Below are 14,073 nucleotides of genomic sequence, written 5' to 3'. Positions count from 1 at the left end.
TTTGCAAGGCTTGACATGACAGCCTCGTGTTTTCGACTGAGTTCGCTAATTTGCGACTGTAATGCGGTCACGCAGTTACCTTCATCACCCAAAAGTAAGGAACTTGGGTCATCCTCGCTGTGGGTCCCTGCCAGGATGGCAGCTGCTTGCGCGCCGTCCTCTGACATTTTCAGCTCTCCGTTGCAATGTATTTAACGCAGCAGAGCGCAACAGTCACAAAAAGTCAATCCGTTTCTCTTCGGGCAGCTTTGAAGACTCCCTCGCGTCCAGTGATGCGTGTCGATGCGAGGCTGTTCCACATTCAGCCACACGAACCACAGGTTGTACACGAAGGCCTTACTCCATCGACACTCCACACAATGGCATCCGGACTGCTTCACTTCTCACCACTACTGTTGTCTATTATACTTAAACTCACACTATCCACTACAATCTCAGAACTTAATAGGGAATCCCACTTCTGACACCAAAATTGTGTAGCCGAGTCTCTGGAAGGACTAGACTGGACACCAAATAATTTTTATGTGGGCTTTATTCCCGACTGAACAATGAGAAATTGTGCAGCTTTAAGATGAAAGTCTGAGATGTAAACTGAATTTTAAAAGAGTTCAAAAAGGGATCTAAGAGATCAAAGAAAATCATTTAACAGATTCAAGACAATTACGCCGCAATAGACAACAGCAGTGGCTTGTCGATATGTTCCGGTGTGTTGGGTGTGTACAAAGCACGTGGACAAACACAAATGATCTCCCCTGCTGTACAGCTGTTCACACGACTCACTAGTGGTAGATTTCAATCTCCAAACCAAACCACTCCAGATATTGTGCTCTGAATATCGCCAGGGTTACGACGACGATCATGGGTGTATCGAGTTGGGACAAGCAGTGGGCACAGTTCAGCGACTACCCTCCTTCACGTGCATGTCACCCTTACTGGTCTGATTCTCACACGCTGCATATGTTCCCGCGTGTTTTGATCTAGTGTGGCTCTTAAAGTGACAGTGCTACATTTGTTAAACAAGGAAGCCTTCACTACAAGCGTCTAAGTAAGGTTCACCTGGTTACATATCAAATAAATCGGCTCACCTGCAATTTATAATGGCGCATTGTCGTCAGCTTCGTGCACTAAAATTCGTTCAATCTCAGCTGCTCAACATTTTCACTTATTTGCTGTTGTATAGCCTATTCTCAAAATGCAAATGATCTGTTCATTTTATTTTCAAAGAATAGTTTGTTTTGTTATTGTGTGGTTGGTGTCTTATATGACACTGCGACATTGCGCAATTTATTGGACAGACTTGTTGATGATCACACAGCGTCATTTGGGTGGCATTTTATTGAGTATTTTTAAAATCTTTTTATTTTTGACAATATCTGTAAATGTAGTTTCCTGCTCTTAATTGTGAATGCATACTTGATGGTTTTCAATGCTCCTGAAATGAAGTGCTGCCTGACGAGCCTATATTGTGTTCATGTATGTGACGTCACTGAAGGCCTAAGGTTGAAATGCACGGCCCGCCACTGGCCGCGGCCCATCGCTGTGGGTGAGAAATCGTCAGGGATGCTTCGGGAAATTACCCGAGTTCCCATAATTGGTCTGAAGGTTACTTAAGTATCTATCGAGTCCAGGGATGTTAAGTGACAGGCAGGGCAATTAAATACACTTTTCTTTTGGCAGGACGTACATCAAGTTGAGGTAAATCAAGCCTCAGTACGTTTACATTGAATGACACACAACTGGCCTGGGGTAACTGTTTGGGACGCGGTGGCTGCCTGGTCACCCCTCCCCCAAAAAATTAGGGTTTTTAAAATGAACGTGGTGACACGAACATCAGACTGATGTTTAATTATGCAAGCCCAACACTTTTATCGGTGGTAGTAGAGCAGAGCTATGCTATTTCTTTGACTCTGCTTTGGGTTCCACACAGGCTTGGGCTGGCACGGATCCCGATCAAGTATTAAAGGTCACGTTGAAGGGTTTGAAATCTTGACAAGATGTAATTAATTTCTCAACATGACGAGCTTTTTCTGCAACCACATTGTAAGAAGCGGTTTCCTTTGAAGACCAAATACAAAATTGGATTACAAAAACAAAAGAAAACAAGTAGCAGTGTTTCAAAAAAACAAGAAGAAAACTCACCCTACCGTCGTGTTACGTTTCTTCAAATGGTTTATTCCAATATTGACCTTTTCTGTACACAAAATTGACACACCTACGAAACATATTTAAGGTGACACATGAAATCCTGTAAATTTCCCCAGTGTGGGACAAATAAAGGATATCTTAAATTCTGATGGACACAGTGTAGTAACACTTAATAGTAGTCAATCAAAGGTGACACAGTTGTAGTCAGGGAAAACTCCCAAATCAAGTTTGGGGCACCGCGAATGCTTGGGGCTCGTCCTCGAGACGACCTCTTAAACGTTAGACCCAAAAAAAGACTAAAAGGGTTGTACATGGAATTGTCAAGTCCTGATATGACTCCAAAATCAAGACTGAATACCATGTCTACGCGCCCCTCTTCTGTATTGGTTCACATCATGGTTAATTTTAAGGTCGTCACGTGTGTTCTCACGCTTGGAAATGATTCGCCCGCCAAGGGTGTCTTCGAGCCCTGTCAACTGTTTACTTGTCAACTCGAGCACATCCGTCTGTGGGCCGTGCAGAATTGGATTCCTGTGGCGCGCAGTTTTGCTTGTGCTCGGGTACAGTACAGCGAACTGGGCCGCCCTCGTGCCGTTTTTTTTTTTTCCCCCTCCTTCCAACTCGCTCTCACGCGGCTCGAGCATGCACGGAGGGAATCCGAGTGGGCGGGACCGGCCGACCTACTTCTGGCCAATGGGGGATCTCGGAGACGGCGCCCTCTCAGCCAATCAGAGCGACAGCCGCGAGCGGACGGGTTGTCTCCGCGTGCTTGGTACACGTGAGCCGCGGCGCTATTGTACACTCCGGCGGGAGGCAACGTGGGAAAAAAAAAACTGCACACTCACGTTTTCATTGGATTATTATTATTGAGGAGGGAAATGCAAAAGACACGCCATAACCTTGCCACTCAGACAAAATGCGAACGTAAAGAAGGCGATCTTGCAGCCGTCGCTATTTTACGGGTCGGTCACGTTAGCGCGTATGCTCACTGTGGCAGTGCTCTATCCGCGGAGTAAACAAACAAGAACAAGTGACAGCAGCCGTCTCTCCTCGAGGTGTGGCACGAGATTGGGCGTTGCTCATAAATAATGGAGCAAGTTCGGAGGGGGATCAGTCAGGAGTTTTGACCAACCCTCTCCGGCTTTATTCCGCGACGTTTGACGTCACGTGAGCCGCCCGTGTCCGTTCCATCTGAGCTCGAAGAGGAGGAGGACGGCTTCACACGCGCGCACACATACACACACACACACACACTCGCACACACACTACACGCGACACAACACACACCACTCTGCCCGTGACCGGAGCCATCGGGTGCAAATGAGAAAGAGTACAGACAGAGAAGGAGGAAACGACCCCCCCCCACCCACCCCCGACACCCACTCCCATCACCACTCGGTCCCTCCTCCCACTTCCACGCGACGGACAAGTGAGCGCGAGCCCAGAGAGGAAAAACATCAACTTGTCATTTGAACAACAACCGACACTCGTCGATTTCTCACCCATTTCTTCCCTCATCGATCGGCACTTTCTTTCGGAGACTTTTCAACCAGATCCGTCGCTCCGTTTTTTGAAACAACTGGATATCATTTTCATATTTTTCTTTCTGTTGCGATTTCACGCATTGCATAGTTTTTTTCCCCCCCGACACCACTAAATCTGGTGAGATTTTCCACTCATCTGATCTTCCCACACTGTGCTGAGAATAACAATTTGGAGCGACCCCCCCCCCCCTCACCCGAGGAGTGCAATGGAATACCTCGAGGCAAACAGTCCTGCAAGGGGATAAAGGGACCTTGCTTGTCATCTCATCGAAAAAAGGTAATAAAAGCTGCATGTATCGTTAATATTATATTCGTCATTATAATTCTTTACAGTAGTAGCACAATAAACAACTCTCCTCCACCCCCCCCCCCCCTCTCTCTGCTGCATGTGCAGTCATCCAAACTGCCATTGGTAGCTCCCTGTGGTCATCTTACCTCGTCCCCTTCCCACCACCCACCTCCACCTCGCAGGTGTCTCTTCGTGATCCCCTCCCCCACTCCCCCCGTACCCCCTCCAATAAGGCCCAGGATGTCCAGGCAGCTCACACAGCTCCCCACCCCGGACCTGCCCGCAGGCGCTAGCCCACAGTTTGGGAGTTGCACCCAGCCGGCGGTTTCCCTCACTGGGGGGCACCTCAACTCCATGACGGGTCTCAAATCCCTCCTGCAGCATCCCATGAAGGGGGACCAGCGCTTGAGAAGCCCCTGCGATCTCAAAGGTGGGTTCTTGTTTATGTTGTGCACCACGTGACCCCCCCGCCTACACGGCAATGAAATCATCTGATGCTGCGCTATCAGTACAAAGATGCGTCATTAATCCATCAAAATTCATGATAGATGAGCCACCGCATAGCATAATCCCCCGCCCGTCCCTCGGACGAATCACTTGGCGATAACAATCCGGATTACAATGTGCGTTTACGTTCGAGGCTCACATGCGTTCTGATCTCCCGCCGTGGTGAGGACGGCGCAGGAGCTTGTCGGCCGCGTATACGCCGTGATAGCAAACCGGTCCTGGCTCTCGTATTAAATACGCTGCTTCTGTTGCCATCTGTTCCATCTGTGAGTTGTGTGCTTGTGCGCGGTGGGCGGTTGGAAGCATATGAAGGAGTTTGCGTCCAAGCGAGTCTCGTGGAAACATTGCTTGAATTAGATGGCCGGTCGAAGGCAAGCGATTTGCTTCACGGTGCGAAAGCCTGATCTGTTGACCAGTCACACGCAACATCGGCACACCCTCGCAACTCGGGACATTGGAACCCAAAAACACCGTTGGGAATCAAACTCTACTGCTTGCTGGAAACGGGGCTTCGGGCTCTCCATCCTTCATTCTCCGAGCCTCGTACAAAAGGGTCGCAGGGTGTGGTGGAGCCCATCCCAAGCTGTCTTCGGTCAGTCGGCGGGGTGCACCCTGAACTGGGCGAATACAAAAACAAACAACCGTTCACGTTCACACTCGCACCCAGTGACAATTTAGAGTACTCGGTTCACCTATCGTGCATGTTTTTGGAATGTGGGTGGAAAGCGGGGTACCCGGGGGAAACCCACGCAGGACCGGGGGAGAACGTGCAAACTCGACCGACCGCCTTGCCGCCCTCAATTCGGTAGACCTTATGGGGCATAATATCGAAGGGAACTAACTAAATGTTGGGCAAGGAAGCCAAAAAAACTCAACCATTCAGAACCAAACACTGGCGCTTGCTGTAAACGGGGCTTGAGGCTCCATTACTGTCCCTCAAGATCCAATTTAGTAGACCCCGAAGGACAAATTGTTGGGCTACAAGTTGCAAGTTTGACAATACAAACTCAAAACAAGGGTACCATTCCGAATTGAGGCTGGAATTCTGGCACTCGGGCTACAATCGAATACACCCAAATCGGTGAGCTCCGAGGTGACTCTTCCTTTTACAACTCTGACGATAGGAACCAAAACCAAAAAGGTACGCCCCGGCCCCCGAATTGAGCCGAAACGCACGACTCGATCCGACTCGATTCTTCAGGCTCCATATCGATTCCCCAAAATGCGGTCTCAAAGACCTGACAGTGGGCCTTTGCAACTTTGACAAGAGGAGCCATTAAAAGTGCCCCAAAGCAATTCGGAGCCAAGCTTCCACCGCTTGGCGGAAATGGACTTTGAAGGCCCCCCCCCCATATCTTTCCCTCGACGTAGCATCGAACGGACCCTATCGGCTCTCGGGTGACTTAGCTGAGCAACTTTGCCAATGGGAACCAAAACAAAACCCACTGTAGCAAACTGAACTCAATCATCCGACTTTCCTCTTTATTTTTGCGCCTGCGTTTGCAGTCTCCGCTTTAAGGGATATTCGGCGGGCCTTCAAGGTGACCCTTGGAACCTTGGACCAAAGTTCAAGGGTGTTCCCGAGTTGTAAAACTCAAAGGTAAAAAGGTACCCGCCCAAGTCCCAACACGATAACACCCCCCCGCCAGTCCAAATGCTCGGCATCACCTTCGAAGCGAAAAGCCTCCGTCCTAAAATCCTTTTTGGGTTTTCACGTTGTCGCTGATCCGATGCTAACGACGCGCGCCTCTTGTCGATCGTTAGACAAAGAGCGATCGATGGACCTGGACGAAGACTCCATGGGAGTGTGCTCCGTGAGGAACACGTCCGGACTCGCCGGCGCCGGCGGATGCAACGGCGGAAGTGGCGGTGGCAATTTCAACCAGTTCCTGGGCCCCCTCTTGTGGGATCGCACCCTCCCGGCGGACGGGGGCCTCTTCCAGCTGCAGTACATGGACTTGGAGGAGTTTCTGACCGAAAACGGAATGGGCAGCATGCACAGCAACAACAGCTCCAGTTCGGCGCAGATCCCCTCTCAGAGCTCCCAGTCGGCAGTGCCCAACCAGAGTTCCCAGTGCCTACCGCCCCCGTCCCCGCCCGGCTCTTCGTCCTCATCGCCTTCATCTTCCTCCTCCCCGTCCCTGCTGGGTTTGGAGGTGGCGCAGCCTCAGAGCCTGACCGGAGGAAACGACTGTTTGCACGGTGAGTTTGCCGACACGAGCCCGGGAACGGGGGGGGGGGGGGGGGGGGGGGGGGGGTCTCGTCCTGCGAGGTTCACTTGAAACGCAGATATGATGCGTGTCATCTTCCCGCAGGCCAGTGAGGGAATTTCAAAAGTGTAAATAGCACGGTGACAAAGCACTTTTCGGTCCCGTGGAATCAAAGTGAAGCTTGACGAGAGCATAGAAATAGACTTGAGCATTGAAACAATGCCCGAAACCCCCCCCCCCAGGGTTCAAATCTGCTCCCTTTAGCTCCTCCGTGGCATTCGAGCGAGCAAAACAGACCACGAGATAGAAACATTCGGAGTCAGCTTCAGGATTTTGCATGTGATCAGTGTTCCCCAGTGTCTGAACACGATCAGCGTTCAACCCGGGCCAATTATTAATATTCGCCGTCATGGGAGGCAAGCGGGGTCAAAACTCTTTCTGGAACCGAGACAGCGAGAGAGCGAGAGAGAGCAGCGCGTGGAGTGTTTATGATTGCGTGTCTTTAAATCTCCTCTCACTTCACACGCCACGGCCATGTGCACGCGTCGCTACACGTGCCGAGGCTGCCTGAGTCGGCTGGAGTGAGAGAACTCGAGGCGGGCCGGTACACATGGAGGAGGAGTCCGCACGGAGGGGAGGGGGGGGGGGGGGGAGGGGAGGGCCGCGTCGGGCTACAGGAAGACGGCCGCTAGTGGAAACTCTGGACATTTGATCGTGTGAGCAAATATCAAATATGACCCTTGAGACCACGGTCGTAGCCCACCCGCTTGAAAATGAATCTTACATTTTTGTCTTTAAAAAAAAAAAAAAAAAAAATCGATGTCATTGCATTCGGTCAACCTTCATGATTATCGTCAACGTTCTTTTGTGACCGGCTCGGAGAATCACATTCCTTCTTTGCGGGGGCTTGCCTTTCAACACGTTGCTACGGCGTCCATTTTGTCACGTTACCAAATATGGTTCCTCGGCCCGTCCCGTGAGAGAGCCGAACGCGTTCACGTCAAACGGAATGATCAGCTCTTACGGAAGGAAGCATTGAGCAAGCTTCAAAGCTAAGCTTTTACCTTCCAGGGCAAATTGGGGCTCATTCGAGCGCGGATCTGTGCTGGAGTTCCAGCTGGGAAAGATACCAGCAAAAAAACAAAAAAAAAAAAACGATTCCAAACAATTAAGGCTTGATGGTGGAAAAGTGTGACTTCCGACTTCATTGACGAATTGCATCATGATTTTCCATCCCCTTTTATTCCAAAGCAGGACATCGTTTCAAATCGACGCGCCGAAAAAATGCACACACGTCAACCGATTCCGAGTCCCTTACTGGTTGGGTTTGTCACATGTCCGAAAATCGGCAGAAAATGTTGATCGTTGACTTTCCAGAGTCAAAACGGATGCTTGGAAAATGTTTTCTTTCAAATATCACCAAAGAGAAAGATTCTGCAAAACGGCGCGTGACCTTACGGGATCGTTTGGGGGATGATGAAACATTCGTGCGAGTCACACTGACCCATCAACATTGTTAAGAAACAAACGCGACACGAGGCTTCAGCTGAAGTCTCGTCAACGATTCATCCACGATCAAAATATTTGGCGCGATGATCGATTAGTTGTCAATCAATCGATGACCTGTTGCACTTCGAGCTCGCATCACAATCTCAAAAACTGTCCACTGGAAAAAAAAAAGTCCTTTGGATTGACTTCATTTGGACATGATGAAAATGTGTTTTAACTAACAGATAATCAAATTAATATTTTCAAGGGACAGAGGAAAAAAATTAACGTTTTTGAATTATGTGCCACCAAAAGCGATTTTTATTGTATTTTTTTTTCCCGGGATTTTCACTTTCAAGTTTTCAGGCCTCCGGCTATTTTGCGTGCCTTTCTGGTCACTGTGCGGGCATTGTTTAAGTTTCATCAATGGCTCAGCTATGTTTTCTGCATTACCTAACCCCCCCCCCCCCCCCCCCAAAAATCCCTTTCAGGGTCGTTTTGTTTTTGCAAAGTCCTCTTAGAGACCCCAAAATGGGGATAATTATCATACCTTAACACCCACATTCGCAGAGTCACACATGAAATGTTTTTGTTTTTGTTTTGGTTGTGCAAGCTATCTCTTCGTCCATTCACTATTTTTGTCATCAGGCCAAAGCATGTGCAATATAAAAAAAAAATACTGCTTTGGTGCCAGTTTGTGGTCATTATAAACCTTTTTGTTGGGGTGTTAATTGCTTGCAGATTTAGCTTTCGTTTTATTTATTTCTTTTCGCAGCCATGCCCCTGAGAAGTGTTTGGTGGGCCGTAGAAAAGATACCAGCGGGTCGTATTTGGCTCGCAAGCCGTATAAGCCTCTTCCTTGAAAAGTGACCCAGACTTGTCATTCAAACAGATGAAAATCACCTGAAACTCCCATCGCAACCAGCTGCTTTTTTTGCATGGACATCTGGTTTTTTCCCCTGTGTAGCGCTTAGCATGCCCTGTCAATAGCATCGCACCCCCCGGCCTGGCTGATATCGACTCGCGGCTCTATTTCGGTCCCACGTCCATAACAAATGCCCTCCACGTGTCGCGTGCATACGGCGGTTTGTTTGTTTGTGCGACTCTCTGCGGTGCGCTGAAGGTACATCACACCTTCAAGCCGGTCGGAGGGTTCAGTAAAACCCTTTTGAGGCCCCTTCTTCATTCAACTCGTTTCAAGGGGAGGGGTAGCACGTTACATAACATTTTCCACCTTTGGATCTCTCGGTCCAAACCTCGACAGTCGTTTGATTGATAAAGTAGTAGTAGTAGTAGTAGTAGTAGTACAAGTATTTCTTGCGTAATAGATTATTCATTTTCGAGATGGATTTTGGCTGGAATGCAGTTAAGGCAGCTGGAATGACATTTATGGCACCAAGAACGTATCCTTCTCGCCCCCCCCCCCTAGTGGCCACTTTTATGTAACGCTTCATGTGTTTTTTAACCTTTCCCTCGCCGAAGCACATCCAGAATATTTCGCAAGAATAATCGGAACCCCAAACACGTGACAAAGTGTACACGTATTTAAATAATCATACAATGGATAATTGCAACTTTTGCCCTCTCGTGGAATTGCATTTACTCATTCTGCCTGCCACAATTCATGACCGGCACAGACGGTTGAAGAAAGATACGGTGGACCCATCAGGCCTGACCGACATTAATTTTGGGGGGTTTGATAGAACTAAATTCCATGAAGCAATTCATCAGTCGGTACACAGAACTGACGTCTGCTCTCGTCATCGCAGGGAGCCAGACCAGTATGAACGACTCGTGCGAGTCGCCGTCCTCTTCGTCCTCCTCGCCGTCGTCCTCCTGCCCGCCCCTGCTGACGCCCACGAGCGGCGGGCCGGACGTGGCGGGAATTTTCAACATGGATCCGTCGGACATGGTTCTGTCCAACGGCCCCGATCAGCAAAACTTTGACCCCAGGCAGACCTTCAGTGAAGAGGAGCTGAAGCCGCAGCCCATGGTGAAAAAAGCGCGCAAGATCCTGGTGCCTGATAACATGAAGGTGAGTGACGTGCGCCGTCTTGAAACTCGGGCGCGTACGGTGCTACCCTCTTACATGGAAAATGAATCTCGACTTACATCATTTTCTAGTTCAGAAATTTCTTCCAGAACCAATTCATTTCATAAGCAGAGGTACCACCGTACCGCTTCAACCCAATTTGAAATTTCTTTTTATGTTCAATTATATCTGAGGTGGATATAACTGTGGGGAATGGAAGAATGAGTTTTTTGATGACTCTTTAGTTTCAATTTGTGCCCGTCATAAACATGTGCAATGGGTAAGTGTATATGTAGACTGAATATCTATCCATCTACTTGAGCTTATCCTTCTTTTTAACTCGGTCCATGTATTTTTGTTTTTTGCTTCATTGTAAAATGGTTTCAATGTAATTCATGTGTACTTTTTTGTCTCTATCTCGGTCTTCTCAGGATGAAAAGTACTGGAGCAGGAGATACAAAAACAACGAAGCGGCAAAGCGCTCCCGGGATGCGCGGCGCCTCAAGGAGAACCAAATTTCGGTGCGCGCCGCCTACCTGGAGCGAGAGAACGCCGCCCTGCGGCAGGAAGTGGCCGAGATGCGCAAGGAACTGGGCCGGTGCCGCAGCATCCTGAGCAAATACGAGAACCGTCTGGCCGACCAGTGATGAAGGAGGACGATGACGACGAGTGAAATAAGCTGGATTCCTTTTGTCAAACTTTGAAATTTTGGGGGGGATGACAGGACGGACAGGTCTGGAATCATGATGACGATGATGACGGTGATGATTTTGAATGTATTCGGGGGATGAGGAGGAAGAAGGCGTGCGGACCGCAGCTCAGGTGTCTTGTTTTTGTCGAGCTCTTAAAAGTGACGGAGGGAGAGAATAATTTAACAGATGTGACTTTTAAGGGTTTTGCTATTGGAGAATTGTATATTTTTATAAGACTTCAGAAAACAATTAGCGGGAGAGTAGAAATTTGGAAAATAATTTTGTATATTTTCTACATGACTAGAGATGGGGGGGGTGATATCTTATGTAAAGGGGGTCAGCCATGAATGGGTATTTTCTTCTTTTTTTTTGGACCGGTCGATTCATGCGGGGACGCTGCGGCGCGGGCGAGGACGCGTGTAACGGTTGTAATATAGAGAGCAAAAATGATCTTCACGTCGTGTAGGTCAATTTTTTTGTGGATTTGACTTTTTTGCAAGCAACGCAAGCACTTAATGTTTTCTTTGATTTACCCCCCTCGAATCCCACCACATTCTCGTTATATTTTGGAAAGTTGAGTTAAGACATTTGTGCATCTTTCGGAAAAAAAAAAAAGAAAAAGAAAAAAAAAAGAAATAGACAATCCTCTGTAATTATAATCTCCTTTACTACCCAGGCTAATTCTATCAGACTGGTACTTCACTGGTGAAAGTCGTCGTGATGCTGCTTCTACTTCTACACCTTTCATTCCCATTTTCTCTTCTAACACGAGGGGATGATAACATTTCCCCATTTTTTTTAATTTTATTTTTTTACCTCAATGGTACTTAACACCAAAACCTTGACTTTTTACTTTTAAAGCGTCATCATCCTTTAACAGGGCAAATCAAAACGAGAGTGTACTTTTTAACCCAACCAAACAGTAAACAAAGATAATTCCAAATAAAAATAGACGACATCGATTTTTGTCATGATAACTATTTTTGCAATTCAGAATATTTTTTAAAAAAAGCGTTTCTCAGGGCAAACGTTTTTGCTACGTGCTCCAATCGTTTTCTGGAGTGGAAATTGTCCTTCAGTGAGTATTATCGGAAGGGTCTTTGCTATTTTGTGCATCTTCCTGATGATGCCTCTCAGATTCCAAGCCAAGATTGCGTCTGTACTTCTTTCTTTCAAGAATCCCCCTCCCGCATCTAACAAACTTTCTGTACCAACACCGTGTTCAGCCGGACAACGTGAGAGTGCGATTGTAATCCCTGTCATGAGTAATCACCATGACTGCTATTCTTCTTCTTGTTATGATTATTATGAGGATTATGTTATGGTTGTTGTTCAATATTAATGACTGTTTTTCTTCCTTTGGATGAAAATGATCCACCTTAAAGCACCTTGATACAGTGTGTGACCTCCCCGAAATGAAAGACAATGATCTTCTCACTCTTTGGTATTCCTCAATGTGGCCCACAGACAAAACTGCTTGAATGGAGTTCACCATTGTGTCCCCCCACTCCCCCAACAAAAAACAAAACAAAACATGCCTTTCTTTCCAGGACGAGCTCCTCACGAAGTCGCCGGACTTTGCACGGCGTCGTCCGTTGGTTACTTTTCTTTCAGCAATTTCTCACCTGTGTCAAGTGGTGGTTTGCACTCTCCCAACAGGACTGTTCTTGATATCTTGACAGATGTGCTTGATCAATCTTTAGAGTGACTCTACATCTGACCCCCCCGCCCCCCTCCACCTCCCTGGTGACATCAGTGGGCTCAGCCATGTCCGACCCACTATGTGCTGGTTTTATGGATGTAGTTGAGATTTCCCCAGGATGACACCAATAAAAGATTATTCTCATTCACCGACTTTGCTGTTATTTTCCATCCATCCATCCATTTTCCGATCCACTTATCCTCACAAGGGTCGCGGGTCGTGCTGGAGCCTATCCCAGCTGTCTTCAGGCAGTAGGCGGGGTTACACCCTGAACCGGTTGCCAGCCAATCGCAGGGCACACACTCACACCAAGGGACAATTTGGAGTGTTCAATCAGACTGCCATGCATGTTTTTGGAATGTGGGAGGGAAACCAGAGTACCCAGAGAAAACCCCCGCTTGCTGACGTGAAGGTTTTTAAATTTATTTTTAAAACTTTTTTTTGGGGTGGGGGGTGGCGAAAGCAACACAACAAACCAAATCTGCCAAAAATCAACTTCAAAAATGCCAATGGCAGAAATGGAGATCCGGGCTTGGTTGACAAAATGGCGGCCATAACCCATGTGACTTACTCATCGACAGAGGAAAATATGGTGAGTTTAAAGTAGGATTGAGCAGTTTATTGGAATATAATTGTGATTTTGACTTCTCACGGCCATCAAAGCACTATAATTGTCGAAAAATGACAAACGTGCCGAACGGCGGCGTGTTTGTATGAAGTTAATGTATTTTCCAAACACCCTGAATGCTCCTGATTTGCGAGCGACAAGCATGTGACAAATGTTCGATCTTCTGGCATTAAGCTGCTTAATGACATCACAGTTGGAGTTCACTGTAAAAGCTTTAGAAACATCGCCGATGCTAATGCGAATCAAGTTAACGTACGGTAAGATCCCATTGACAGGCTAATTGTTAGCATCAAGTTCCAGGAGTGAGATTCATTCAAATAATGAATATACACGATCGCTTTACTAACACGTGCAACCAGGTAACACAGCAATACTCAAAGGTTTCTATTCTTCCTAAGAAGTGAAAAATGCGTGATATTAATATTATTTCGCCACTTTCCTCTCCTGCTCTTTTTTAATCATCATGCTAGTGTGTCTCTGAGCAGGACCCATACTGCCCCTACGAGGCCAAGGCGGGCACAGCAAGAACAACAGCTAATTATTTGTATTTATTGTATTTTATTGCTAGTATTTTCGCATTCCTTATTTGACTTTCACTTTATTACTTTACTTTTACTCTCTTACTAACACAACAGGAACAGCAGATAATTATTTCTATTTATTGTGTTGGTATTATTTAAAAATGTAAAACATTTTACTTACTTTATTGCGATACTTTTACTCTTTTGCTTAGTTTTGCAACCAGTGAATAATCAGTGGATGGAATATTTTCAAGCAACTCAATTCAATATATTCAATTGAATACAATAATGAGTGAATGAAATCCAGTTTAATTC

The 14,073-nt window shown here is 47.1% G+C and overlaps 1 protein-coding gene across 1 annotated transcript; it reads left to right on the top strand.

Annotated features, from left to right (window-relative positions):
- Positions 1-3,323: 3,323 nt before the first annotated feature.
- dbpb (D site albumin promoter binding protein b) lies at positions 3,324-12,757 on the top strand. The gene is made up of 5 exons (XM_086113826.1): positions 3,324-3,966; positions 4,084-4,408; positions 6,250-6,687; positions 9,953-10,218; positions 10,647-12,757. The coding sequence occupies exons 2-5, from the start codon at positions 4,219-4,221 to the stop codon at positions 10,860-10,862; spliced, it is 1,110 nt and encodes a 369-aa protein (XP_085969952.1). The 5' UTR covers positions 3,324-3,966; positions 4,084-4,218; the 3' UTR covers positions 10,863-12,757.
- The last annotated feature ends 1,316 nt before the right edge of the window (positions 12,758-14,073 follow it).

Source organism: Hippocampus guttulatus, chromosome 6, assembly GCF_054856545.1.
Source record: "Hippocampus guttulatus isolate MCC_2025c chromosome 6, RoL_Hgut_1.0, whole genome shotgun sequence".
NCBI classification, from domain to species: Eukaryota; Metazoa; Chordata; class Actinopteri; order Syngnathiformes; family Syngnathidae; genus Hippocampus; species Hippocampus guttulatus.
Note: the sequence above shows the minus strand (reverse complement) of the source record. Positions and strands in the feature narration are given on the sequence as shown.